At 59.7% G+C, this 24519-nt stretch overlaps 1 protein-coding gene across 1 annotated transcript; it reads right to left on the bottom strand.

Annotated features, from left to right (window-relative positions):
• Positions 1-9850: 9850 nt before the first annotated feature.
• Positions 9851-15487, bottom strand: NEUROD4 (neuronal differentiation 4). Its single transcript, XM_049819274.1, has 2 exons — positions 15309-15487; positions 9851-12501 (listed from the first exon to the last, which is right to left on the bottom strand). The coding sequence occupies exon 2, from the start codon at positions 12490-12492 to the stop codon at positions 11497-11499; it is 996 nt and encodes a 331-aa protein (XP_049675231.1). The 5' UTR covers positions 12493-12501; positions 15309-15487; the 3' UTR covers positions 9851-11496.
• Positions 15488-24519: the final 9032 nt, after the last annotated feature.

Here is a 24519-nt window from a genome sequence, read left to right as displayed (position 1 = left end):
ACTCCCTGCCCGCTGCTGGCAGGGACACCACAGCATCCTCCTCAGCATCACCCTCCATCCGAAGGACCTCCTGGTCCTCCCCGGGGCCAGAACATCCCTCTGCACCTTTCTGCCCTTGGGTCCAGCTCCTGGGACAGGCTCCCTATGGCCAAGTGGAGCAGCACGGCGGGACCCTCCGGCTTCACCCAAAGTGTCAGGAAATCAAACAAAACGAGCGGAGAAAAAAGGGAAGGCCAGGAGAGGGGTGGAGAGGAGGGGCAGGTGTCAGCAAGCTGCCTCCAGCCATCTGTTGCCAGCTCGGGGACTCCAGGGCCCCCCCAGCTCGGCGCCTGACGGGGACAACGCTCGCTCTCGGGGGGGGGGACGACACACACCGCGTGGTAACATCCCCCACCTGAGCGCAGCCGCATTGAAGAGTTTCGGAGGGGGATGCTGGCCCTCCCTCCATGGGGCTCGTGGACTGCCTGGGTGCCTTCGCCGCAGCTGAGCTCATGGGGAGGCTTGAGTGACTGATGTCCCCCCTCCCGCTCCCTGCGTGGAGGGAATATTGGGGTATCCCCTCGGCTCCCCCTAAAACTGTCCGGTCAGATGTACTCCCTCCTTGCACATGGGAGAGGTGGGTACAGCGACTGCCTGCAAACCAGGGCCAGGGCTTGGGTTCCTTCACCTGATCCGGGCCAGCCGGGACCAAAAACTCCAGGCAGCTTCGCCTTGGCCCTGCAGTGGAGACACTCCTGACTTACACCAATATTAGGACAGCTGGACCCCAGGCACAGCTCTGCAAGTGAGATTTTTGAGCCGCTAGCACAAGGAAGGTGTTTTCCCCATATTTTCCCTGGTTTTCCCATGCTGTGCTGGGCACGGGGAACCAGGAGGAGAAGAAATGAGAGGCTGGCCATCGCAGCATCCCTGCCCTGCCCTGCCAGCACAGGGGCAGCAGTGCTCCATCCATCCCTGGAGCCTAGTTTGGGCTCCCTACATCAAGGTTTATACAAAGCCAAGATGAACCACACCTGGATGAGCCGGTGTGCATCTCCCAGGACATCTGTGTGTGGGTTCCCAAATCATTTCCCTACCTCTGGGCAAGGTGAACTGCCCTGGGGGGAGGCTGGAGAGGTCCCTCATGTTTTGAAGGAAAGATGCTGAAAATGTGGGGTCCTGAGCGGAGGGATGCACTATCACCCACAGGTCCTTGCCCCTGCTCATCTGCTGGGTCTCACCCTTGGAAATAGCTGAGCTTTCCCAAGAGATCCCTCCAGGATTTATCCTGGCAAGGACCATGGCAGCCCAGGCGTTACAACTGAGGGCTCTGGACAGCCACAGCCCTGGGTACCCCCACCAGCTCCAGGCCATTAGAGCTTTTGCAAAGTGAGGATGAAGAGGGTTACAGCTCCATCTGAGCCCCCGTAAGGCAAAGCTTGCTGCATTATATCCTAATCCGAGAGGCCTTGGGGACCGTGACTCTAAGTGGAGGCTCTCTAATCCCCTCCCGTAAACGATACGGCACTAACTACCCCGATGGGACTCTGGCCGCATCTGGTAGGAGAGCCTGCCGGGAGTGCCCGGCTATACCTTTTGCTAAGAGGATGAGGATGCAGAGGGGAATATGCTAAACCATTTATGCCGCGGGCACTTTTTTATCCACTGCGATCAGATGTCTGAGCTCGCAGGACGGGATCTCCATCTGGATGTATGGCCCCAGCCCTTGGCTTGCTCCCGCAGCCCGGGCAGCATCCCTCCTCGCTGCCGGCTGCTGGACAAGCACCGCTGGGGTACTCCTGCAAAAAGCCTGGTGTGGATGCGGCCACCTCCCTTTTCCAGGGCTCAGCACCTTCGGGGGGGAGGCAGAAATGCCCCCCACCGATAAGCCCCATGCTCTGCCCCATCCCCGGCACAGCTCAGCGCACAGCTGTATGGTGAGGGAGATGCTGTCCTGCATATGGGAAACTCTGAGGTGGCTCAGAAACCCTCTGTCCCAGCCCTGAACACAAGTTAACTGAGAAAATGACCCAAAACAACGCAGCCCTTGCGTGCACGGCAGAGTCTGTGAGCAACCGGCTGGAAGGGACCCCTGGGCAGCATCCCCATTCTCCCCCAGCCCACGGGGAATGCAGTGGAAGGGGGTCAAATCCTGCCATGGTTGGCGTAAGAGGCCAGCCAGGGTTTAGGGATGGTAAATCCTCCTTTTACACTGATTCATCCTGAGGACGAAAGGGGTAGGGGAGAGCAGAGCCCCCCCTGAGCAGCCGGGGAGGGGGCACAGAGCATCGCTGGCAGCTGGGCTGGGGGTCCACCCCCGGAGCAGAGGTTAATGAGCGAGTGGGGCCGGGAGCCGCAGCGGCAGCGGCCGTTAGCCCATATGGACACGCGAGCGCCGGCGGCAGCAGGGGGGGATCGGCACGTGCCGGCGTCCTGCCCCACGTTTGGGGTGGCAGGGCCCCCCTCGCCTCTTGCGCTGCCACAAGTCAAGCAAGATGCAGGGTTAAGTCATTGATGCCCCAAGCCAGAGCTGGTCCCCCCCATCCCTCCCGCATCCCTCCCGCATCTCTCCCGCATCCCTCCCACATCCCTCCTGCATCCCTCCTGCATCCCTCCCATCCCAGGGATGCTCTTCCTATGACCAAATAAATACCACCGGGGAAAACCCAGGACCACAGCACATCACCCAGGGGGTCCAAAACCCCACACAGCACGGTGAGGACCGGCCGTCCACCCTGGCCACGGCACAGCGAGCGGGCAGGGATGCCTGTGCTGCCGGACCACAGCTGGGTCCGGCCGTTGGAGAGGCAAGCCGAGGTCGCGTCCGTTGCCCCTGAGCTTCGGCTAACGGCCGGGAGCCCGCTGGGCCCCCTCCGCACCTTTCTCTTTGCTCCCCGCAGGGACGCCGAGCAGCCAACTGTTCCCCGCAGAGGCTGGCGGGCTGCAGCTCGGGCTAATCCAATCCATCAGGGGGGTAATGAGCTATGAAAGTGCGGATTCAATTAAGGGGGATTGCGACGGAAGGCAAAGCCCGGCGGCAGACGGAGAAAGGAGCCCGCTCCCCTCTGAAAGGGTCCATCTGTGCCGCCGTGTCCCGTCTTTGTGCTCCCTGAAAGAGCCGGCGTGGCACAAAAGCAACCGCGTCCCCGCCAGGCGCTGGCGCTGCATCAGGGTCCGGCGAATCCGGCAGCCCTGCGAGGGGAAACTGAGGCACGCCACGGTTAAGGGAGCAGCTTATGGCACACAGGGCAGGGGTTGGAGGGCAAAAGCGTGCAGCCAGCTCTCTCGATGCTGGCTGTAACCTCATTTGCAGGTGATTTAATTTTTTCTTTGTGAGTTAAGTGGGTTTTGTGCAGGGCTGCTTGCACAGGAGATCTCCTTTGAATAGCCCAGCCTGGTTGTTTGCTCAGGGCCTCATCTGGGGGGGCTGTGGGCAGCAGGATGAGCCCCCGAGCTTTGGGTTAGTTCTCAGGGCTGGGCTGGTCCTGGTGCCACCTGCCTTTCAGTGCCTATCCTCTGGCCTGGGGCCGGGGGGGGGGGGGAAATTCAAGCTTTTCAGGCCAGGTGACATCTCAGTGTCCCCCAGCCTCCAGGTGCCTCCAGGGCTGATGCTGGCTTGGGCATCTTGTGGGCACATGGCCGAATCCAGCAAGCTTAATCCTTTGCAGAAACTGGTCTCGAGTCACCACACAGGAGGACAGCAAGAATCGGAGCCTCAGAGCTCGCTGGGGTCCTTGCCTCAGTTTCCCCTCCGGGAAGGGCTGGAGAAGGTGACAGTGCCCTGGGGGGGGGGTGCGTGTGGGGTCTTCGGCACCTGCCTGCCCTTGGCTCACATCTCTGGGACTCCCCCTGCATCATTTGGGCTGGAAATACCCCCCGAGGCCTCTTCATCTGAGAGGCTCCTGCCTGATTACAACTTGGGAGGGATTGGGCCAGGGACGAGTTTAAAGACGGGATTATTCCTGTACAAATTCTGATTAAACCATCCCCAAACCCTCCTGCTACAAGATTAAGCCGAGCTCTAATCTCGCCCGAGCAGCAAGACTTCGTCAATAACTCCAAATCTCTCCGCTGTTAGTTTATCTGGTGGGGATTAAGCTGGGAGGTTCCTGAACTTGTATTATAATATATATGAAAAAAAAAAAAAAAAACAACCCTGTGTGTGTGTGTGCTGGCCAGTGCATGACAGCTGCCATCTCCCACGTCTCAGCCAGGGAAGGGGCTGAATGAAACGCCCGGTGCCACCCAGATGCCAGCGTGGGCTCCGGGGATTGCCCAGGGCTGCCTGTCCCTGCCTGTCCCTGCCTGCGCTGCTGCCAGTCCCGACGGAGCTGCTCAGCCACTGGGACGGGGCGTGCAGCCCTGGTCCCATCCCGCAGGCTGATTTTGGGATGTTCCAGGCTGCCAGCCCTTGCCGGGAGCCCAGATCCTTGTGTGCAAGACAGCGATGTGCTCTGCTCTTGCAGGACATGATTTACCACCCCAACAGCAGCCCGGCCGGTGACCGCAGCCCTCAGCAGAGTGGGCTGGGGGATGGCTGCGGGCTGGCACATCTCCGGGATGAGCAGCTGCGTTCCCACGAGTTCTTCTGGTGGGCCAGGGGTTTTCTATCCCCTCTGCTGGAGCATCAGGGCTCAGGTCCAAGTGACACCCCAGGAACACCCCTCAAACACGATCTCTGAAGCTTCCAGACCAGAGCAGACAGCGGGAGAGGGGGGAGAAGATTGAAGTGCTGCGTGTGGCATCCTCTGAAGGGACCTTGTGGTCTTCCCTCATCCCGGCCACCGGTCCCCGCGAGCCCAGCCGGGGTAAGACTCAGTTCATGGTGACATCTGCATCCCCTTCTCTCTGCACGGTCACGGCACTCTGGTTCCACTCTGGACACCGAAGAAGGGCTCAGGAAGGAGAGGACTCTGCAAGAGGGTCCTTCTGCTGCTGGAAGCTGGCACAGGGTTAGTATTGCCCAGGAACCCAAGGGTTCATCAGTCAGGGATGTCCTGAGACTCCCTGGAGTCCAGAGGAAGGGGTGACACCTCTCCCAGCTGCATGACAGTCCTTCTTGATCACCCTGAGCTCCCCTCGGGGTCAGCCAGCCCACCAGGACCTGTGCCAGCCCTGGGGTAAGACCATGAGGTCCTCCACTACGAGCAGGACCCTTTGCCAGCACCGAAATCCCTCTGGGTGCCAGGAGGACACGCAGCACCTTTGGAGCCAGCACGCTCCCTGGATCCCATGGCAGGGCGGGGATGGGGAAGGCTGGGAGAGCCGGGATGGCTCCCCCAGGCAAGGGATGCTCCGGCACTGGCCGCGGCTGGACCGAGCAGATGCCGGGGGAGCGTTTCCCCTAATCCCCTGGACCGGTCCCCGCTGCGTAAACACTCTGTACAGCTTTGCAAACAGATTGAACCGCGGCTGATCTGGAGCGCAGCAAAGAGCTTAGGGGCTCGGCGAAGCCAGCGCCAGGATTTGTGCGAATTACCCGCCCCGCACTGGTGGGAGACTCCGGAGGAGCCGGCAGGATGGGGAGCCTGGTCCCTTCTCCACCAGGCTGGATGTGGGAAGGGGACCTTGCCCTCCCCTGGGTCCCCTGGCCCGGGTAGGGTGCAGGGGGGGTAGCAGGGTGGTGGGGCAGCCACGGATCCCCGGTTAGATGGGCGAGGTGCAGCCTTGGAAAGCTCACAGGACACCACAGCCTGGGATGTGCTGCACTGCAGCTAAGGCTGGCCAGGCTCTTCTCCCAGGCATCCATCCCCACAGCACATCCAAGAGGATCAATCTCCTGTGCTGCGACGTTGCCTGGTCCCATGCTCCAAGGACCCGGGTGGCCGGAGCTGCAAGCACACCGCTCCAGGGCTTGGTGGGATGCTGGGAGGATGGACTGGAGGATGCTGGATGCTGCAGGGATGGGGACAGCCCATGCACAGGAGTTACCCACCTGCACAAACATGTCCAGGACCAACAGCTTGGACTCATGGAAAGAAGAGACTGGTCCTGAAGGCTGCAAACATGTAAATGGTGGGTTGGTTTCCAACACACAGTGTGAGCCTGGGGGTCACGGCTTTGCACAAGCCCGATTTAACCCTTGATGCCTGCTGGGTGCAGACAAGCTGCGTCCTGGCACATCTCATTTTCCCCAGGGTCAAGCATGGTGCCACCACGTTGATCCTCTTGGGGCCACGCACGGCTCCTCTCCCACCGTCCCACACTAATCAGCAAGAAAGTTAGTTGCCAAAATCTGATGTCCCCAAGGGGGAAAAGACGATTAACTCAAGAATCAACAGTCTGATATTTCGGCTTAGTGGGAAAATCCTTGTGGTTTCCCAAGCTGGGCACATTAGGAGCTCAGTGGCTCACAGTGTTATCAGATTACAAACAATATCAGAATTACAGCTTTTAAATCTGGGGTTTAAAAAGACTTAGCAATTACAGAGCTCTGGGCACTCCCACCCCACTGTGGAAACCAGGGTGACTTGGAGTCAAGACCCTCGGAGCAAAGTGTTGCTCCCAACTGTGGTTTTCCCAGAGGTGGGGAGACCCATTCCATGGACACCACCGCTGTTGACCAAGCCATGTGTCCAACTGGTGCTGGATGCCCCAACCGCTGCCATGGCAATACCTCATGTGGGATGGGGGATGAAACATCCCTCCCTTGGGGTCTTCTCCACCTGCCAAGGGAAGGACGGTGTAGGAGGTTGTTCCCAGCTGGCCTTTTCAGATCTGATGGTCATCCTCCACCTTGCACGTTCCCCAGACGGCTTTCTCCTTCCAGTATCCTTAAAAAAAAAAAGAGTCCTGGTTTTCAGCCAGGTCCCCCAAGGATGGGGCTGGCTGCTGGGGTGCCAGAGAGGGTCTGACTCTGCCATCCAAGCTGACTTCCACATGGACCCAAAAGGAGACGTTGGTGGAGTTAAAGCAAAGCTTTAGAAGTCCAAGAGGTGTCCAGAGCTGTCTCTGTTCTGCATCCAAAACCAATGCTCACCCAGCTATTGGAGATGCAGGAGCTGGAGCATGAGAAGATGATGGACCATCAGAGGTTCCTGATAGCTGCTCCAGCCTCCCTAGTCCTTCTTCCAGGAGAAAGAGCATCCTCCAATCCCAGCTGTGTCATCACGTAGGAAGGGGAGAGTTTTTAACAAGGGCTCCTTTGTCCTAGATGCTAATTAGTCATCAAGGCTACCTAAGTGCAGCTGATGGACCCAGCTCCTGGGCATCACAGTGTTTCTGTGGGTCTTCACTAGGGCTGGTGAGAAGTGGGGTTACTGTCCCAGCTGCCCTTCCCAGCACCCAGACCCTGCCTGCCCCGTCCCCCATTCCCCGGCTGTGGGACCTTTCCCAGCCTCCCCACACACTGGGAGGAGGTGGGGGGGTGGGGGGAGCTGCAGGGACCCATCGAGGCGTGGGGTGGAGAGGGACCTCACCTGGGCCACCCAAGGGACAAGAGGCACCCGCGCCGTCAGCTCCCAGGCTATGCCAGTTGTGGGGAGCGTGTGGTGCAGCGAGCACGTCAGTTCTCAGCTCCACACCATCCCAACAGCCTCACCAGTGCCAAGCCTCCGCGTCCTGCTGGGGATTTAAACAAGCCCAAGTGCCAGCCAGCGGAGCCACAACCCCGGGGCTCCTCATGGACTCCTCACCCTGCGTGCACACACACAGGGGTATTCCCTCGCCCCCCGCACACGTACCGGGGGGCCAGCTGCGCTCTCGCACGCCCGTGCACACACGCAGCCCCCCTGGGGTGGGGGGTGGGGGGGGGCCAGAGCAGGAGCGGGGCAGCGTTTGCCCCAGCCTGGCACGATTCCCTGCCCTCTTGGCACAGGCTGGGGCTGCTGGAAGGGGCGATTCCCCTGCTGTCGGGCACACACGCGCCTGGGGGACCTGGCACAGAGCAGGGTTTGGCCACTGGCCAGCAAGCAAAGGGCCAGGGAGGGGGGACTGGGAAAGGGGGGGGCCGGGGGCACAGCTGGACCCTGGCACCAGCGGGCAGCCAGCCGCTGTCCTTATCCCGCTGCTCCCAGAACATCGGTGTAAGGGTCACCGCTGCCATCGGGGACGTGTTTGTGGGTGCGCGCACACGTGTGCGTGTCCGGAGGTGTCCGGGGTGCGGGTGTAAGGGAGGCGTGTGTGTTTGCTTGCACGCACGTTTGTGCACGGCCGTAGGTATCCAGCACAGCGCCGTGCAGGAGGGTCGTGAGTCTGTGTGTGCCCACGCAGATGTTGTGCTCATTTATTTGTGCACGCAGCTGTCCCTGCGTGCGTACGTGTGTAAGCATTGGAGTGTTTTGAATGTGCGTGTGCATATATGTATGTTGTGCATACATGCTGGCAAGGGTCTCCCCGCTTCCACAGGCTGCAATAACCCCCAGCCCACGGCACAGACCAGGGCAGGATAAGACCCATCCCCAGCTAGGTGCATCTCCAGCCCACTCCCCACTTGCTGGGGGGGGGGACACATAGAATCATAGAATAGAATCATAGAATCATTTAGGTTGGAAAAAACCTTCAAGATCATCGAGTCCAACCATCATCCATGCCCACTAAACCATGGTCTGGAGTATCCCGTCCACCCACTTTTTGAATACCTCCAGGGATGGTGACTCAACCACTTCCCTGGGCAGCCTGTTCCAATGCCTGACAACCCTCTCAGTAATGAAATTTTTCCTAATATCCAAAAATTCTTCCTAATATCCAAAATACACGAGATCTCCCTTCCTCGCCAGCCCCCTGCCCGGCTCACACCTCCCGTGCGGCTCAACCCTGTCCCAGCTCGGAGCCGCAGCATCTCCCCCAGCCCTTTGCAGCACGGCTGCAGCTGCGGGTCCCCCCAGAGAGCCCCTCGCCCCGCACGGGCCAGCCACGTGCCGGGCACAGCTTGCGGGGACGAGGCACTCGGCAGTTCCCACCGGAATCCCGGCAGCAGCCGGCGTGCGAGGCTGGGGGGACGGAGAGGCACTGAGCTGTGCGAGGACACGTGGAGCGTGGGGTCCCCGTGCGAGAGGCCGCGGGGAGGAGAGGCTTCGATGGCAGCCAGAAGCTGTTTTGGGTTTTTAGCGCAGCTGGGAAATGAGGACTCGTGGGTGCTGTTGGGGCAGGGTCACGCACACCCCGCTCTCGGTCGGGGCGATGGCGTAGAGGGGGTGAAGTCAGGACGGCCACGTCCCCTGTGCCTTGCCTTCAGGGAGCAGGCGGGACGCATCCCGGTGCCTCTGCACGGCGTGGAGCCGACCCGCGTGTGCGTGTGCTTGCACGTGCACGTCTCCACGTGCGCATTTAGGCATTGCTCACAAGAGCGTGCGCGCACGCAGACCTGCACAGGACAACGCATCGGCACGTACGTGCACGGTGCGTCAGCGTGCAAAGGGTTGCCTGCGCGTGTCTGTGCGTGTGCGTGTCACGTTCGTGTGTGCGTGCCTGTATGGGCACATCCGTGTAGGTGCACACATGTGTGCGTGTCTGGGGCAGCACGTGTGTGTGACTGGGCATGTTTGCGTGTGTGTCTATGCCTGTGTGAGCGTGTGTTCTTGACGTGCATCCCATGAAAGCCGGGGCCAGGCAGGCAGAGCCCCGGGGCAGAGCCAGCAGCAGGTCCATGTTAAAACGCACCCACCCTTGCCCCGCAGCTGAGCCCACCACCACCCATCAACCCCCATGCCTCTGGAAATGGGTCCCTTCCCAGGGAGTCCCTTCCCAGGGAGTCCCATCGGCCAGTGCTGGTCCCATGGCCAGTACTAGCCACCAGCAGCCAAGCCCTCGGGTCGGGGATCCCAGCTGAACCCCAGCACGGGTCGTCTGCTTCCCCCCCAAGCAACCCCTCACCACCACCACCATGCTCAAGACCACAGAAAAGAAGACAACAGCCCTGGGGCGATGCTGCTTGAAACAAGACCACAACTTTATTTGAGCTAAAAACCCAATTCTGCTTTCTTTACAAAAGGATAAACATTTGCTCTCAGTACAAAAGGGAAGAAGCCCCAGGACCCAGGGGCTGGGAGGGACCCCCGGAGCTCAAGTCATCTCCAAATTCCCAACTCTATACAAAACACCTCTGCAAAACAGGGAGGTTTGGCCAGCCGGGCTCGCAAGGCCAGTGGGACATCAAAAATAGTTGCCTGGATTTTCTTGAAAACAAAAATAGTTGCATAGCCTTTAAAAGTTATTGCTCATATAGAAATACAAGGGATGAGTTGGGAGCTGCTGGGCACAATCAGCCTCCGAAATCCAAGAAATGGCCATGTTAAATATGTACTTCAACATTAAATATGTAACCCCTTGGTTAAATACTTGGTTTCATCACCAGAAAATAGACCGTGAGGGCGGGAAGAAAATAAATTAAATAAATAATGGCTAATAAATAATCCTGGAGCAACAGCACTGCAAAAACCACACGTCTCCACAAAGCTAACTCCAACTAAGCACTTGGAAGTCAATTGGAAAATGAGGAGGTTATTTAGCACATTCCACATTTCATGTAAAATGGAAGGAAATAAATTAGACCCCCCCACACACAGTAAATAATAAATAAAACAGGAAATTAAGACACACTTCCTTTGGCAGGATGTCTTCAGGACACAGATCATGATAAATAACACTACAAACCGTAAGAAGATGTGGCCCTAGTCGGGGGCAAGGGTTCAGCTGAGGCTCCTCTTCCAGCCGGGATATTTGTGCTCTGAAACATCAACAGTCCCTTAACGAGGTTTCAAGATCCGTGTGCTGATAATCTCATGCTGGTTGTAGGGCACAGGCAAGGTCTGAGGCTCAGGAGAGGACGGGCAGCAGGGCTCACCACAGGAGCAGAACGATGGAGGGATCATCACGGAGAAGCTCCGAGCCTGGCTGGACCGTGCCATCCCTGGATGATACGGTGGCAGCAAGGATAAGGTTCCCCGTTGGGTGGGAAGCTTCAAGGAGGAGCAACTGTGTTGGTCTTCTGCGAGTGGTCCAGATCGTTCCCACCTCTGCCAGCCTGCCTGGGCACGGCTGGACTGGGAAAACCATGACCCCATCAGAGCGTGTGGAAGGGGAACTGGTCAGCCCGAGGGGCAGGAGGGGCTTGTCTCCACCTGATGCGAGGCAGAGGTGTGCCCATGCCCCACCACCCCAAGGAGGGAGGAAAAGGAGCCGTAACGTCTTGGCAGTGGAGGATCCCAAGTGCTGGAGTGCGTTTGGGCAGAAAGTCCTGCAGGGTGAAGCCACCTTCGTGAGCATCTCTGGGGGAGAGGGAGCGGGAGGCAACGGCTCGGCTCTCAGCGGTGGCTGCTCGGAGTTCAGCTGTCGGGAAGGGTTCACGTGGCTCCTGGGGACAGCTCGGAAATCAGCAAGGTGGCACCAGTGCAGGTGTGTTGGGAGAGGACAGGAGGGCCAGCTGAACCTTCCACAGCGATGTCCTGCAGAGATGCTCAGAAGTCTCTCACCTCGTAGTGGCGATATCCTCACTCCAGTTGTGTCCGTTCTAGAAACAGTTCCACGATGCAGCTGAACTTCTCTCTGCATCAAGAATTTGGGTCTAACTCTGCTTTGCTATTCGTTGAAGATGGCGTTGAGCTGAGGCCCAGCCACGTGGTGTGGGTAGGACTCATAGCTCATGTCTATGGGGATCTCGTAGCGGGGCACTGTGTTTTGGAAGTGAGAGGCATGTCCATGTGCTCCAGCCAGGCTGACTGAGGGATAGTGGGCCATGAAGGTGTAGGATTTATCCAGGTCTGGAGACCCATCTTGCTTCAAGGAGAAGTTCCCGCTGATGCTCAGGGGCGGCGTCAGGGGACCCTCATAGGGGGGAGTGGTGCAGTCAGAGGGATGGTTTCCAAAGGAAGCATCCACCAAGCTCTTGAAGGTCGGAGGCTTTAAATGCAGCAGATGTGTTTCCATGGTCCCATAGGGTGGGCTTGGGAGCCCCGGGGACTGGTAGGTGAAGGAGTGGCTGGATATGGCCGATTCACACACCGGGGACTTTTCTTCATGCTTCTCCAGGAACAAGGTCTGCGGTCCCAGCTGCAGACAGCCAGCCACCAGGTTGCTGGTGGGCTGGGACAAGCCCTTGCAGAGCATCTCCACAAAGCTCTTCCCTTCAGGAGTCTGCCCCGTTTCGAGCACCTCAGACAGAGCCCAGATGTAGTTCCTCGCAAGCCTCAGTGTCTCAATCTTGGACAATTTCTGAGTCTTGGAGTAGCAGGGCATCACCCTCCTCAGGTTGTCAAGGGCATCATTCAGACCGTGCATCCGCGTGCGCTCCCGGGCATTGGCCTTCACCCGCCGGGCTCTGAAGCGCTCCAGCCTCGCCTTGGTCATCTTCTTCTTCTTTGGTCCTCTTCTCTTCGGCTTTTCCCCATCATCCTCTTCCTCCTCTTCTTCCTCGATGCTGTCATGCTCTTCATTCAAGCCAGACATCAATCCAAAAGGACCTTGCCTGCTGTCCTCTTCCTTCAGCTCATCTTTGGAGCTCAACGTTTCGTCCATCCAGGCTTGGGTGCTCACAAGCTCCGCCATCTCTTTGGGCTTGGCATACGTCTTGGTCATCTCTGATCTCTGCAACAAAGGGACAAGGAGACGTTAACGAATTCTAGCAGGAGAGTTGCTCAACATGCTGAGGGCATAAAGAACTGAGGTCAAAATCATCTTCCAGAAGCATCAACTGCTTTCTGTCCACCAGTGGTACCTACAGAATCTATTTATCCATCATCTATCTATTTAGCTATCTACAATAATTTCTGCTGAATTTTGGGGGGAGCCACTGAAGCCTCTCCCTGGGGCCCATCAGCTCTTTTCCAGGGCTCAGGGTTTCCAGCAATTCAATTTTGGGGTTATTGCCAGTCATGAGTCCCTCCCCTCGTGGCTTCAACCCTGACTGTCACATTGTGGGTTGCAAAAGGGAGCCTGAAACTAAAGGTCCTCTGCTGAGCTGCCTCTGGAGATTTTCCTGCCTGAGCTCTTCTAACCCAAGCACATTTGCTTGAACCTTCGTTTCCCTCTGCCATAACGAATGCAGTCACACCGCACAAACCAGCCTAGGTTTCATGTTAATCAGCTCCCCAAATCCTGTCATCGTGCCTGACTCATTTAATAAAGCTTAGCATCTAAGCAGCTTTGCTGAAAGTGTGCTGCCCAAGCCCTGGCTCCACTGCCCCTGTCCACCCCATTGGAAAATCCCACTTTTAATATGCGTGATGGGGCTTGAGGGCTGGATTAGGGTGTTAATTGCTGCGCACAGCCATCGTATCCCCAGAGGACCATGTGGCCCCAATTAGCTCTTCGGCAGAGTAATAGGGGTCTGTCAGATGCTGGGAAATCTAGTGGGCGAAGGTGGTGAAGGACCATCTTTGGGACGAATGGATGGGTTTGGCTAAGTGAGGATGGAGCGGGTCCAAATACTTTCTGCCAGCATCCTGGTGGGACCGCAGGGCTGCACCCACCTTGTGTGCTGAGGGCAGCCCAGAAACAGCTTCAGACCTGCTCCAAAACCCCTCCAGGCTGCAGTCTGAGGGTTACTTTCACTCCACCCTTGGGGACCTGTCCCAAATGCAGCATCCCTGCCTGCAGCTCCCGTCCCTCGCTGGTCCTGTCCACCAGAATCCATCCCAGAAGAAAATCACCAGTTTGGGGCTCTGCTCAAGAAGCGAGCTCAGTGTCTTCCCCCCTTCCCTGCACTTCGTGGCGCAGTATTCCCATGGAAATGTTTCTGGAGGTTGTCTTTTTGAAAATCCAGTTTGAATTTTTAGGGATTTTGCTCTTTCTCCAGAATACTGATATTTTAAAGGGGGGGGGGGGGGGGGGGGGGAGGAAGTAGACAGAGAGGGAATTGCCTGATGAAGTCACTCTGGTAGTTTCCCAGTTTCCCAAGTAAGGAGACGGTGGGAACCCACTGTGGAATGGGAAGTTTGTCCAGCCCATTATTTTGGATACCTTTCATTTTCAATCATCTCCAGCCCACATTGTCTAAAAGAACCACAAAAAACCCATTGCAGGAAAAAGCCTGCTGTAGCAGGCTTGAAAATTTAATTTTCAAGTAGGGATGGCTCAGCTCAGAGCAGAGGGAGATGCTCTCTCTCCCTTTGTGTCACCAGGCACTGAGCTCCCATCCCAAAACAAGTAGGTTCAATTCCCTCTCCTTTCCTGTAGGACCAGGAACTTGGTTTCAGCCCTCCACTGGTTTCCTTCCAATGGACTCGATCCCCCAAAGGAGGACAGTTGGTTCAGGACAAAGATTCACCAACTCCAGCCCTGCACAGCCCCTGGCACGTAGACCCTGACCCCAGACAGGGCCACCCAAAGACGAAGAAACACAGAGGGCTGGGGACGGGGATGCAGGAAAGGTGCTGGCATGAGAGCCAGGGTCAAAATGGGCAGCTGGGGCTGGGAATTCATCATGGAGAGGGGCAAATGGATCAAGACACCCCCAAGCAGACCATAAAAATTAGGATTTACTTGAGACCTCTGCACCGTATCCTGCCTGGGAACGCAGCAGGATGTGGCCCAGCTGTACGTGGACCCGGTGGGCTCCTGGCTGCAGGGCAGATTAAAACCCTACAGCTGCTCCATCAGCTCCAGCACAGCCAACGAGGTGGCTTTGGGGACACCAGTGTCGGCTGAGTCCTGAACCAGGGGCTGCCCAGAGCTCCCAGTCCCACTCACGGTCCCAGTTCAACCCTCAGCCGACTGGGGCAGGGGAGAGAGGATGGGCTGACATTTTTTCAGAGGGGGGAAATCTGCTGAAGGGCAGCCCTGCAGCAACCACACAGACCTGGAAAAGGAGGAGGAAGGTGAGGGATGCTGCTTTCCTCCCTCCTGGGGTCCCAGCCCCGGGCAGGACTCACTGGGGAAGGGGCTGCGCTTGCAGACCACGGGGTACCCTGACCGGGCTCCCTTCCCCGGGCTGCCCCCCCCCGAGGAGTGGATTAACAAAAGCCAGGGGTTAGGGCAGCTCCTTCATCACCTCCTTCACCTTCATCACCTCCAGCCCCAGCAAAAAACTAGCCCTGACGTGGCCAAGGGTGGCCGGCCCCCCTGCCCAATTCCGAGGCAGGGAAGACCCCCCCCCAGAACCGGCGTGTCCCCCCCCAGCCCCGGGGCTACGGCTCCATCCCCGACGGCTGCGGGGAACCGGGGCAGGGAGTGCGGCTGGAGCTCAGGACCACCGGCTCCATCCCGTCCTTCACCCTGCACCCCTCGAAAGGTGCAGGGTCCCCCCGAGACGGGGTCCCACTGCTCTGCCCTCGGGGCAGACCCACCCCCTCCATCATCCCGGAGGGTGGCCCGGGGAACCGGGAGCCCCGTCGAAGGGGTCGACACGTCCCTTCGGGTCCCCAGCACCCCCGGGGATCCCGGTCCGCTCTTACCTGGGTACCGGAGCGAGTCCCCGTTGTCACTTGCCCGGACGCATGGTGCCTCCAGCCCCGGGGGCGCGGGCAGCTCCCTCGGCGGCGGTACCGGGAGCGGTACCGGGAGCGGTACCGGGAACGGGCAGCTCGGCTGTCGGCCGGTTTTGAGAGCTCCGCTCTGCCGGCGGCTCCTGCCCGGTCGCGGACCACGCGTGGCTCCTCCCACGGGGGGAGGTGGCCGAGACCGGCTCCTCCCGCCACCCCACCGGGGCCCCGACGGCAACCTCGGGCACCCCTGGATGGGTCGTGTGTGTGTGTGTGTGTCCCCCCCGCGGTGGGCACCCCCGGTCCCTGGGCACCCTTGGATGGGTGTCCCTAGACAAGCATCCTCGAGTGGGTACGCTGGCCAGGGTTCCCTGGATCGGCACCCTTGGGTGAGCATCTCTGGATCGGCACCCCTGGAGCAGCACCCTTGGATGAGCACCCTGGGATGAACACCCTCGGATGGGCATCTCTAGATGAGCACCCCTGGATGGATGCTCCTAGATGGGTGCCCCTTGATGGGCACCTCTGGGTGGGCACCCTCGGGTGAGCATCCCTGGATCAGCATCCCTGGACGAGCATCCCTGGACCAGCACCCTTGGATGAGCACCCTGGGATGAACACCCTAGGATGGGCATCCCTAGATGAGCACCCCTGCAGGAGCACCCCTGGAGGAGCACACTTGGGTGAGTGTCCCTGCATCAGCACCCTTGCATGAGCATCCTAGGATGGGCATCCCTACATGAGCACCCTCAATGAGCACCCCCCGATGGGCACCCCTGGATGGTCACTCCAAGATGGGTGCCTCTGGATGGGTGCCCCTTGGGTGAGCATCCCTGGATCAGCATCCCTGGGTGCCTCTGGATGGGTGCCCCTTGATGGGCACCCCTACATGGGCACCCTTGGGTGAGCATCCCTGGATCAACATCCCTGGACCAGCACTCTTGGATGAGCACCCTGGAATGAACACCTTAAAATGGGCATCTCTAGATGGGCACCCCTGGATCGACACCCATGGATGGGCACCCCTGGATGAGCACCCCAGCTCACCCAGCACCAGGACAGACCCTGCCAACACAGCTCCCTCCACGGGGGGAGTCCCCCAGGGGGTCCCCATCTGACAGGGCACGGCCAAGTACGATGTGACAGCAACACGGGGCTGCCGGGGTCTCAAACTTGGGCGTCATCACCCACCACCCCCCTTGGCCGGGCACTGCCGTGGCGATGCCAGTGCCGGGGAGACCTGGGGGGGGGGGGGGGGGGACACACCAGGCCCTGGGCGATGCTGGCTCCGGCCCAGGTGCTGGGGGTGGGTGCGGGGGCCGCAGCTCCCTCCCAGCTGTAATGAGAGTGCGAGGGGGAGTAATTAGTGGCTGGTAGGGCCAGAAGGGGCCCGGCTGAGCTCTTTACCGCTCAGACAAGAGAAGGGGCCCCAGGCTCCACAGCCCCCGGCCGATGAGAGGGGGCGATGGAAAAAGACCCCCCCCATTAATTAAGGGACGGGTGTTACGTGTTGTCATGCTCTGCCCCCCCGGCCTGGGGAAGGGGCTGGGCTGGGACCCTCTGCAGCAGCGGGGCTGGAAGTGGGGGACAGCAGTGGCACCCCAAAAGTCATATTCCCCCCCCCCCACCGCGCTCCATCCCTACCCGGACTCTGATCCCAGAGCTCAGCATCGCTGCGTGGGAGCCTCCCCGCACGCGCCAGCCCGCAGGACCCTTCACATTAATTTAGAGCGCTTGCAATCATGTCTTTGGCAGCCTGGGATTACAGGGAATACTAATTAATTCATTAGTGGATTCATGGCTTACTTCCCACCGCCAGGCTGGGACGGGCAGGGCAGGCAGGAACAGATTGCGGCCAATAAATCTGCCTGTTGCCACACTGCCCGCGCTCGGCGACGGCTTCGTCCCCTCCCTGACAGATGGCTCCAACAGGTCCGGGCACCCGCACAAAGAGGCCGGTGGGCGCCCGAAGGAGAAGGCGGGGGGCGGAGGGGGGTGGGGGGGGAAGACACGACGAAACCTCCCCCGGGGTTGGCGGTGGTCCTCAGATGCCGGGAGCAGGAATGACCCCCGGGAGCGAGCGGGGCGATGGCGGGTGTATTGTCTGCCGGCCTCGCCGCTTTTCAGCGCCCGGCCACGTGCCGCTCGCTAATCCCATTGTGCGGGGGGTTTTGCATCTGTTGGGGTTACGGGCGGTTCTGGCCCCCCGGGACCGCTCTCGCAAGATGTTCAACCTTCCCGTTCCCGCCTCTGTCGCCAGCTCTGGGGTGGGCACCGCAAACCCGGGATGGGGACCTGGGTGGGCGGAGGATGGGGGGCTGTGGCTGGGGTGGAGGTGTCATCCCAGGTGGGTGCTGGGGGGCTCTGAGGTGGATGGGAGGGAAGCGCAGCCAGGAGTTACCATTTACCAGCTGGGCTCAGCCCCATATCCAGCCCCCGGCAAACCAGGACCGCGCTGGTGATCCCCAAACCCTAAGCTGTGCCCACCCCACGAGTCTCCCACCCCCATGTGTCCTTTCCTTGTGTCGCCCCCTCCCCAATGCCCCCTGCGTAGCCCTTTCATCCCCCTCCATGTCTTTCCATCCCTCCCAGACATCCTCCATCCCTCATTTAACCCTCTTACCTCTCAGGGGTCATCCCCTCAGGTTTCCCATCCCCTGCAGGTCCCCCACATCTCATCCCACCCACCCCCATCACCTTCCCACCGCTCCACATCCCTCCCCAGCTCGCCATTCCCCAGGCACTGGTGGCTCCGGACACCGGCTCATTATCCCACACCCATGTCAGCTCAGGGGCACGGCTTGGATCCTGCATATTCCCACCCGTGGCTGCTCTTCCTGAGCCTCAGTTTCCCTCTCTGCTGTGGGGCTCCGAGCAGTGCAGACCACGAGGAACAGACCGCACTGTCCCCATGACACCTAGAGAAGATGTGGCAGGTCCAGAGCTTGTCCACGTTACCCCCATCTCTTGGGCACACGCAAGATGTCCCTCAGCCTGTGACCCTTCCCTGGCACTGCGCAAGGAAATCTCCCTTGAAAGCCGCATCCTTCTCAGATGCTCCACATCCTGGGGCTGCGATCACAGAGGGGGGCAAGCTGCAATCCCGGTGGGGCTGGCACTATGGGGGGGACTCGGGGGCACCTGGAGCAGGTTCTCCCAATGGCTGCAGGACTTGCCAAAAGGAGCTAGATTTGGAGTGCTCCACCTTGATGATGCTCCACCCTAGGATGCTCCACGTTGATGATGCTCCATCTTGATGATGCTCCACCCTAGGATGCTCCACCTTGATGCTCCATCTCGATGCTCCACCTTGATGATGCTCTACCCTAGGATGCTCCACCTTGATGCTCCATCTCGATGCTCCACCTTGATGATGCTCCATCCTGGGATATTCCACCTTGATGATGCTCCATCCTGGGATATTCCACCTCGATGATGCTCCACCTGGAAAGAAAATGAAGCCACCACTCAGATGCTCTGGGCAGGGCACAAACCTGCACATACAACGGGCAAAATTTGGGTCCCACCAGCACCCCAGGCCACAGCCGCCCACCCCAGCATTTCTCTCTGTCCCCTAACCCGCTTGCCAGCCCCTGGTCTCAGAGAGGCCACGGCCTGGAAGGGAGGGTAATTGCCAGAGTAAATATTGTGAAAGCCGATTGCCGCCCCGGTGCCGGCCGCCCACCGCCCCCACGCCCGGGCTGGCATTCCTGGGCCTGTGCGGAAACGCAATTACCGCGTATTAACGGGGTCTAATTTAATCCCAGCAGCTGCGCCCGGGACGGCTGATTTGCATGACACTGGGGAATGCAATTAAAGAGAAATCAGGGGCTGGGGGGCCCGGCGGGGCAGCGAGGGGCCGGGGAAGATGCGGCCAGCGCTCGCTGACCCGTGTTTGTCAACTTGAGCGATGGTGGCACTGGGGAGAGGTGGCGGGGGGGCTGTGACAAAGGGACACTGTCCCTAGGGGTCCCCCAGCAGCTCAGTTTTGGGGGTCTCCCAAGCCCCACGCGCACTGTCCTGGTGGCCCAACCATGGGGTCCAGTTGGCTGCAGAGGGTGTTTCACCACCCTGGTGGCTGTTGGCACTGGAGAAGGGACACGTCAGGGGTTGGGGACACGCTGTGGGGACCAGCCACGTCCCCAGCCCTCCTCCTGCCTGCTGGCTGCCTCCTGTCCCCACCCAAAAAAAAAAAAAACCAGACATGGGGGACAGAGTACAGGGCATGCGGTGTGTCCCGATGCTTCAGGGTGCTCTGGAGATGTACGGGGCTGAGCCTCTCACACGACTCCCTGCCTCAGTTTCCCCTGCCCAGCTCAGGGCTGCTCCCCCGGCGAGGAGGCAGGTGTGGGAGGGATGCTGAAGTGCCCAGATGGACCGGGAGGCAGAGAGGGGCTCAAGTACCCCCAGCAAGAGGGGAGGGAAGGGTCACAACCCCGCTGTTCATCCCCAAAAGCAAGCGTGGGAGCTGTTCCCAGAGCGGCTGCTGGCTCGCTGGGCTCCTGGCTGCCCGCAGGACGTGGCGGCTGCGGGCACAGCTGGGAAAGCCCAGATTCATTCCCGGTTGCCTCCAGCCCCATGGAGCTGGCAGGGATGCCCAGGAATCCTCCTCCTCCCGAGAGCAGGGCTGGGCACACCCCAGAGCTGGGGGATGCTGGGGATGGTCCCTATTTAGGGAAGACATCTCCATCGCGTGCAGGGGACGGCGAGTGACACCCCAGCCGTGCCATCACCGGGTGCATCAGTGTGGGTGAAGCCAGGATGTCCCCACGGCTCAGTGGGGACCCCGTAGCCAGAGGTGTCTGGAAAAGAGAGGGGTGCGATGCCCAGCACCTTCTCCAGAAAATGGTTTATCAGAGCAGGGAAAGAACCTTTTCCCCAGCCCTGCTGAGGCAGAAACCCCAAAAGGCTCAGCCCGAGACGGGTTTTTCCTGCTGGAAGTGGGGCCACACTAGCAGGTTCATAGTGGGGGTGTCCTGGGTGGGCTGGGGACACATGAACCTGGCTGCTGAGGAGCAGGATCCAACCCGCCACGTCCCAGTCCCCCTGCCCCACGCATGCACGTGCCAAGCAGGGTCCTGGGGGTCCCCCACGCCGAGGGCAGCCAGTGTGGCACAGCGGTTCCTGCACAGAGGTGCCCCGGAGGGCACCGTCAAACTGGGGGTGCAGGCGAAGGACCCCAAACCCACTGCCGGGGTGCAGGTGTCTGGGACGAGCAGTCGGCAGTGTCGTCCCCAGCCCCTGCTTTGCATCTCAATGAAGGGTCCCAGGTTGGCATAATTCGGCGGAGGGGATGCTGGGCGTGCAGGGGTTCAGACGACATCTGCTCGTGGGCCGGGGGCTGCTCATGGTCTGGGGGTGCTGGTCCAGCCCCGCTCCATCACTCCTCGACAGCTCGGGGGGGGGTCTCCAGCCCCAGGCAGCCCTTCACCCTCCCAGGCTGCCTGCAGGCAGCACCATCATTTTCCCCTCGCTCCCCTGCTTGCTCCAAAACTCTGCTCCCTGGGATGCTCAGCTCAGCACCCAGCCCCTCCCCTGCATGCTGTCAATTTAATAACGAGATATTTTCTTATATGACGTCTGCAGAGCAGCCCCAAACAGGCCCGAGTCACGAGCGGGAGCTGCCCGGCTCCCAGAGGAAAAGCCACGGACCGTCCCAGGTCGCTGCAGCGGTGATGGCACACACGGCCCTGGGGCCACCGTGTGACCCCCCCCTTGGCCCTGGGGACCGTGACCCCCCACCCGGGGAAGGCTGCAGCTCCGTCACACGCGTGTGAGGGTGCAGAGCCAGAAGTGGAGCTGGGCGAACGCCGGCTGCGCATCCCCGGGCGGGAGCTGACATCTGCTGGTAAGAAACCTCAGCAGCCCACAGCCCCGTGGGGTACCCCACGTCCCGCTCGGGGTGCTCGCCGGGCCCGCATCCAGGCGCCACCGCAAATTTGGGGGAAATGAGAGCCTGGCCACGCAAAGATCCTCGAGCAGGAGGGCTTGTGCAAACCTCTGCGTCCCCCAGCATGTAGGGTTGGAGGCAGCACAGTCCTGGGGGTGCTGGGCAGATCTGGGGGTCAGGACATGGGGTACGGCAGAGTTCTGGGGTCACAGGACAGATTTGGGGTTCCAGGACATGGGGTACAGCACAGCCCTGGGTCACAGGACAGATTTGGGGTTCCAGGACATGGGGTACAGCACAGCCCTGGGGTCACAGGAGAGATTTGGGGTTCCAGGACATGGGGTACAGCACAGCCCTGGGTCACAGGAGAGATTTGGGTTTCCAGGACATGGGGTACAGCACAGCCCTGGGTCACAGGAGAGATTTGGGGTTCCAGGACATGGGGTACAGCACAGCCCTGGGTCACAGGAGAGATTTGGGTTTCCAGGACATGGGGTACAGCACAGCCCTGGGTCACAGGAGAGATTTGGGTTTCCAGGACATGGGGTACAGCACAGCCCTGGGTCACAGGAGAGATTTGGGGTTCCAGGACATGGGGTACAGCACAGTCCTGGGGTCACAGGACAGATTTGGGGTTCCAGGACATGGGGTACAGCACAGCCCTGGGTCACAGGAGAGATTTGGGGTTCCAGGACATGGGGTACAGCACAGCCCTGGGTCACAGGAGAGATTTGGGGTTCCAGGACATGGGGTACAGCACAGCCCTGGGTCACAGGAGAGATTTGGGGTTCCAGGACATGGGGTACAGCACAGCCCTGGGTCACAGGAGAGATTTGGGGTTCCAGGACATGGGGTACAGCACAGCCCTGGGGTCACAGGAGAGATTTGGGGTTCCAGGACATGGGGTACAGCACAGTCCTGGGTCACAGGACAGATTTGGGGTTCCAGGACATGGGGTACAGCACAGCCCTGGGTCACAGGACAGATTTGGGTTTCCAGGACATGGGGTACAGCACAGCCCCAGGGCCCAGAACTTTGGGATGGGCATTGCCCTGTACACCACACAGCCCTCCATCCCTGTGTGCCCCCCCGCAGCATCCCCAGAGCCGCCCCCGGCTGCTGCCTGCAGCCACTTCCACCCCTTAAACCCTCAGGGTGGGGACAAAAGGACCCCGTGTGGGCATCAGCAAGGTGGTCCTGGCCTTTGGGACCAGATTCATCCCAGCAAAGACCCTACTGGGATCTGTCCAGAGCCTGCCCCAAAGTCCCCAGAGGCTGGCGGTTTGTCTTGGGTCCCCCTGGCCCTGGGCAGGCTCTGCAGGAGGAGGAGGAGGAGGAGGAAGAGGAGGAAGATGCCTTGGCACAGGCGGTGACACTGCTGCCTGGACGGCGACCACGGGCCCCAGATGTTGAGCTGCGGGCACGGCTTCGCCGGGAGCCGCCGTCTCTGCCCGTTTGGCAACCTCCTCGCCCAGCTGCCGCCCCCTCTCCTCCGGCTGCCGTCCCCCCCGGAGCATCCCTGGATCATCCCTCGGGACCGACAACGGGCAAGGAGCTGCCACGGCACCTGGTCCAGCTTGGCCCTGACCCAGACGTAGAGATTTGCTAGCATCCCCGGGAGGGCTGTATGGATCTGCACCGGCTCAGGGAAAGCATCCCTAGGGAAGAGGAGTCTGGGCACCTCTGCGGGATCCAGCCAAGGGGTGACTTTGCTGGAGGAAGAACAGAGGGGAATATTCGCCAGGGTTAGGGCAGAGCATCCCCAAGGACGCCCGGCCTCCCTGGGGAGCAAGTGTTGCTCTTCGCAGGGAACATGGATTTTCTGAGAATTTACAAGTAAATCCATTAATTAGTTTATGAGCTAAAATTAATTAGAAGTGGGTCCTCTAAGGGCTGCTGCTCCGTGTCGGGTCGTTAGGTCCGGCTGACAGTAATAGCAGTAAATCGAGTTAACTGAAATAATCGAGGTGACGTCTCTCAGCCAGCTGGGTTGGCTCCAGGCGCAGCACGGCTCCGAGCTCCAAATTCAAACTGCACATGGAGGCTGCGGCCACGGGTTCTTCTGAGGGGACCGGAGCAGGAGACGACGTCCTGGGACACTGCGGTGTCTCCTGATGCCATCTGCCTGCTCCTCAAAAGGATGGAGAGCCAAAGATCCTCTGCGAGCTGCACCCCGGGACCACATCCGTGCCCATCTCCCACCTCCAGCTGCTTCAGATCCAGAAAAAAAAAGATGCCCTGAAGCTTCAGAGCTGTTGGATGGACATTGGCCTCCAGGTCCAGTACCCTCCCAGTGCCCCCCACTCCAGTTACTGGGAACCCCGCAGTCATTTGGAGCCACCAGCTCCCGGGAGGTGACATCTAGCCCGGCCCTTGCAGCCCTGAGCATCTTTGCGCAGAGGTTTTCTGCTCAGCCAAAAAACAGTCCCTTTTTAAGGTCAATCCTCGAGGTTTAGGGACGACGCCACACCTCGCTTTGTGCGATAGGCAAACACGCGCGAGCCTTTCACGCCGAATTACACCGCCCGGCACAAACCCAGGAGGGCTCTGTCAGCCGGAGTCTCATTGAAGCTCCACTCCATCCCCAGCAAATCCATCGCTAATAACGCACTAACCCACCTCGGGGAACAATTACAGGGCGAGAAGCTGTCAGGAATAACTTGTGCTGTCTCCCCAGGGACATCCCACTCTGCGGAGAGTGGCAGAGCCGCCACGTCCCAGCTTTCGATGTCCCTGTCAGGAGCCTTTTCCTGGGGAAAAAAAAAGAAAAAAAAAAGCTGTTTTTTAAGCTGAGATTTATCTCACCTGCGGTGGGAAACTGGAGGTGGCTGCTGGAGTTGTCACTGCATACATTTATCCACCCCCAACGCTTCCCTTGGCCAGCTCGGAGGTGGACTTTGCCATCTGAAAGCTCCTATGCGCTTGCACAACACACCTTTCCCCTGCGAAACTGTGCAAAAAAAAAAAAAAAAAAAAAGAAAAAGCTTTATTTACTCAAAAAGCTGCCCAGAAATGTTAGGAGGGAGGTGGTGGTGAGATGTGCGCAGCAGCACGCACCCCTGAGCTCAGCTGGAGGAAGAGCTGCCAGCCGAGAGGAGGAGGAGGAGGAGGAGGCAGCTCTTCGCACGGGGATGAGACATTTCCCTGCTCCAGGAGGTGCCGGGTTTATTCCTAGAAGGAGTTTACTGGGGGGGGGGGAATCATTCATTTAGGGCATCCCACCACCGGTGAAGAGGTGAGATGGGGTGGTCATGGGCAACCAGGTTTTGTCTGTCCTCTAAGCAGAAGCAAAGA

This window comes from Accipiter gentilis, chromosome 16 (genome assembly GCF_929443795.1).
Source record: "Accipiter gentilis chromosome 16, bAccGen1.1, whole genome shotgun sequence".
NCBI lineage: Eukaryota > Metazoa > Chordata > Aves > Accipitriformes > Accipitridae > Astur > Astur gentilis.
Note: the sequence above shows the minus strand (reverse complement) of the source record. Positions and strands in the feature narration are given on the sequence as shown.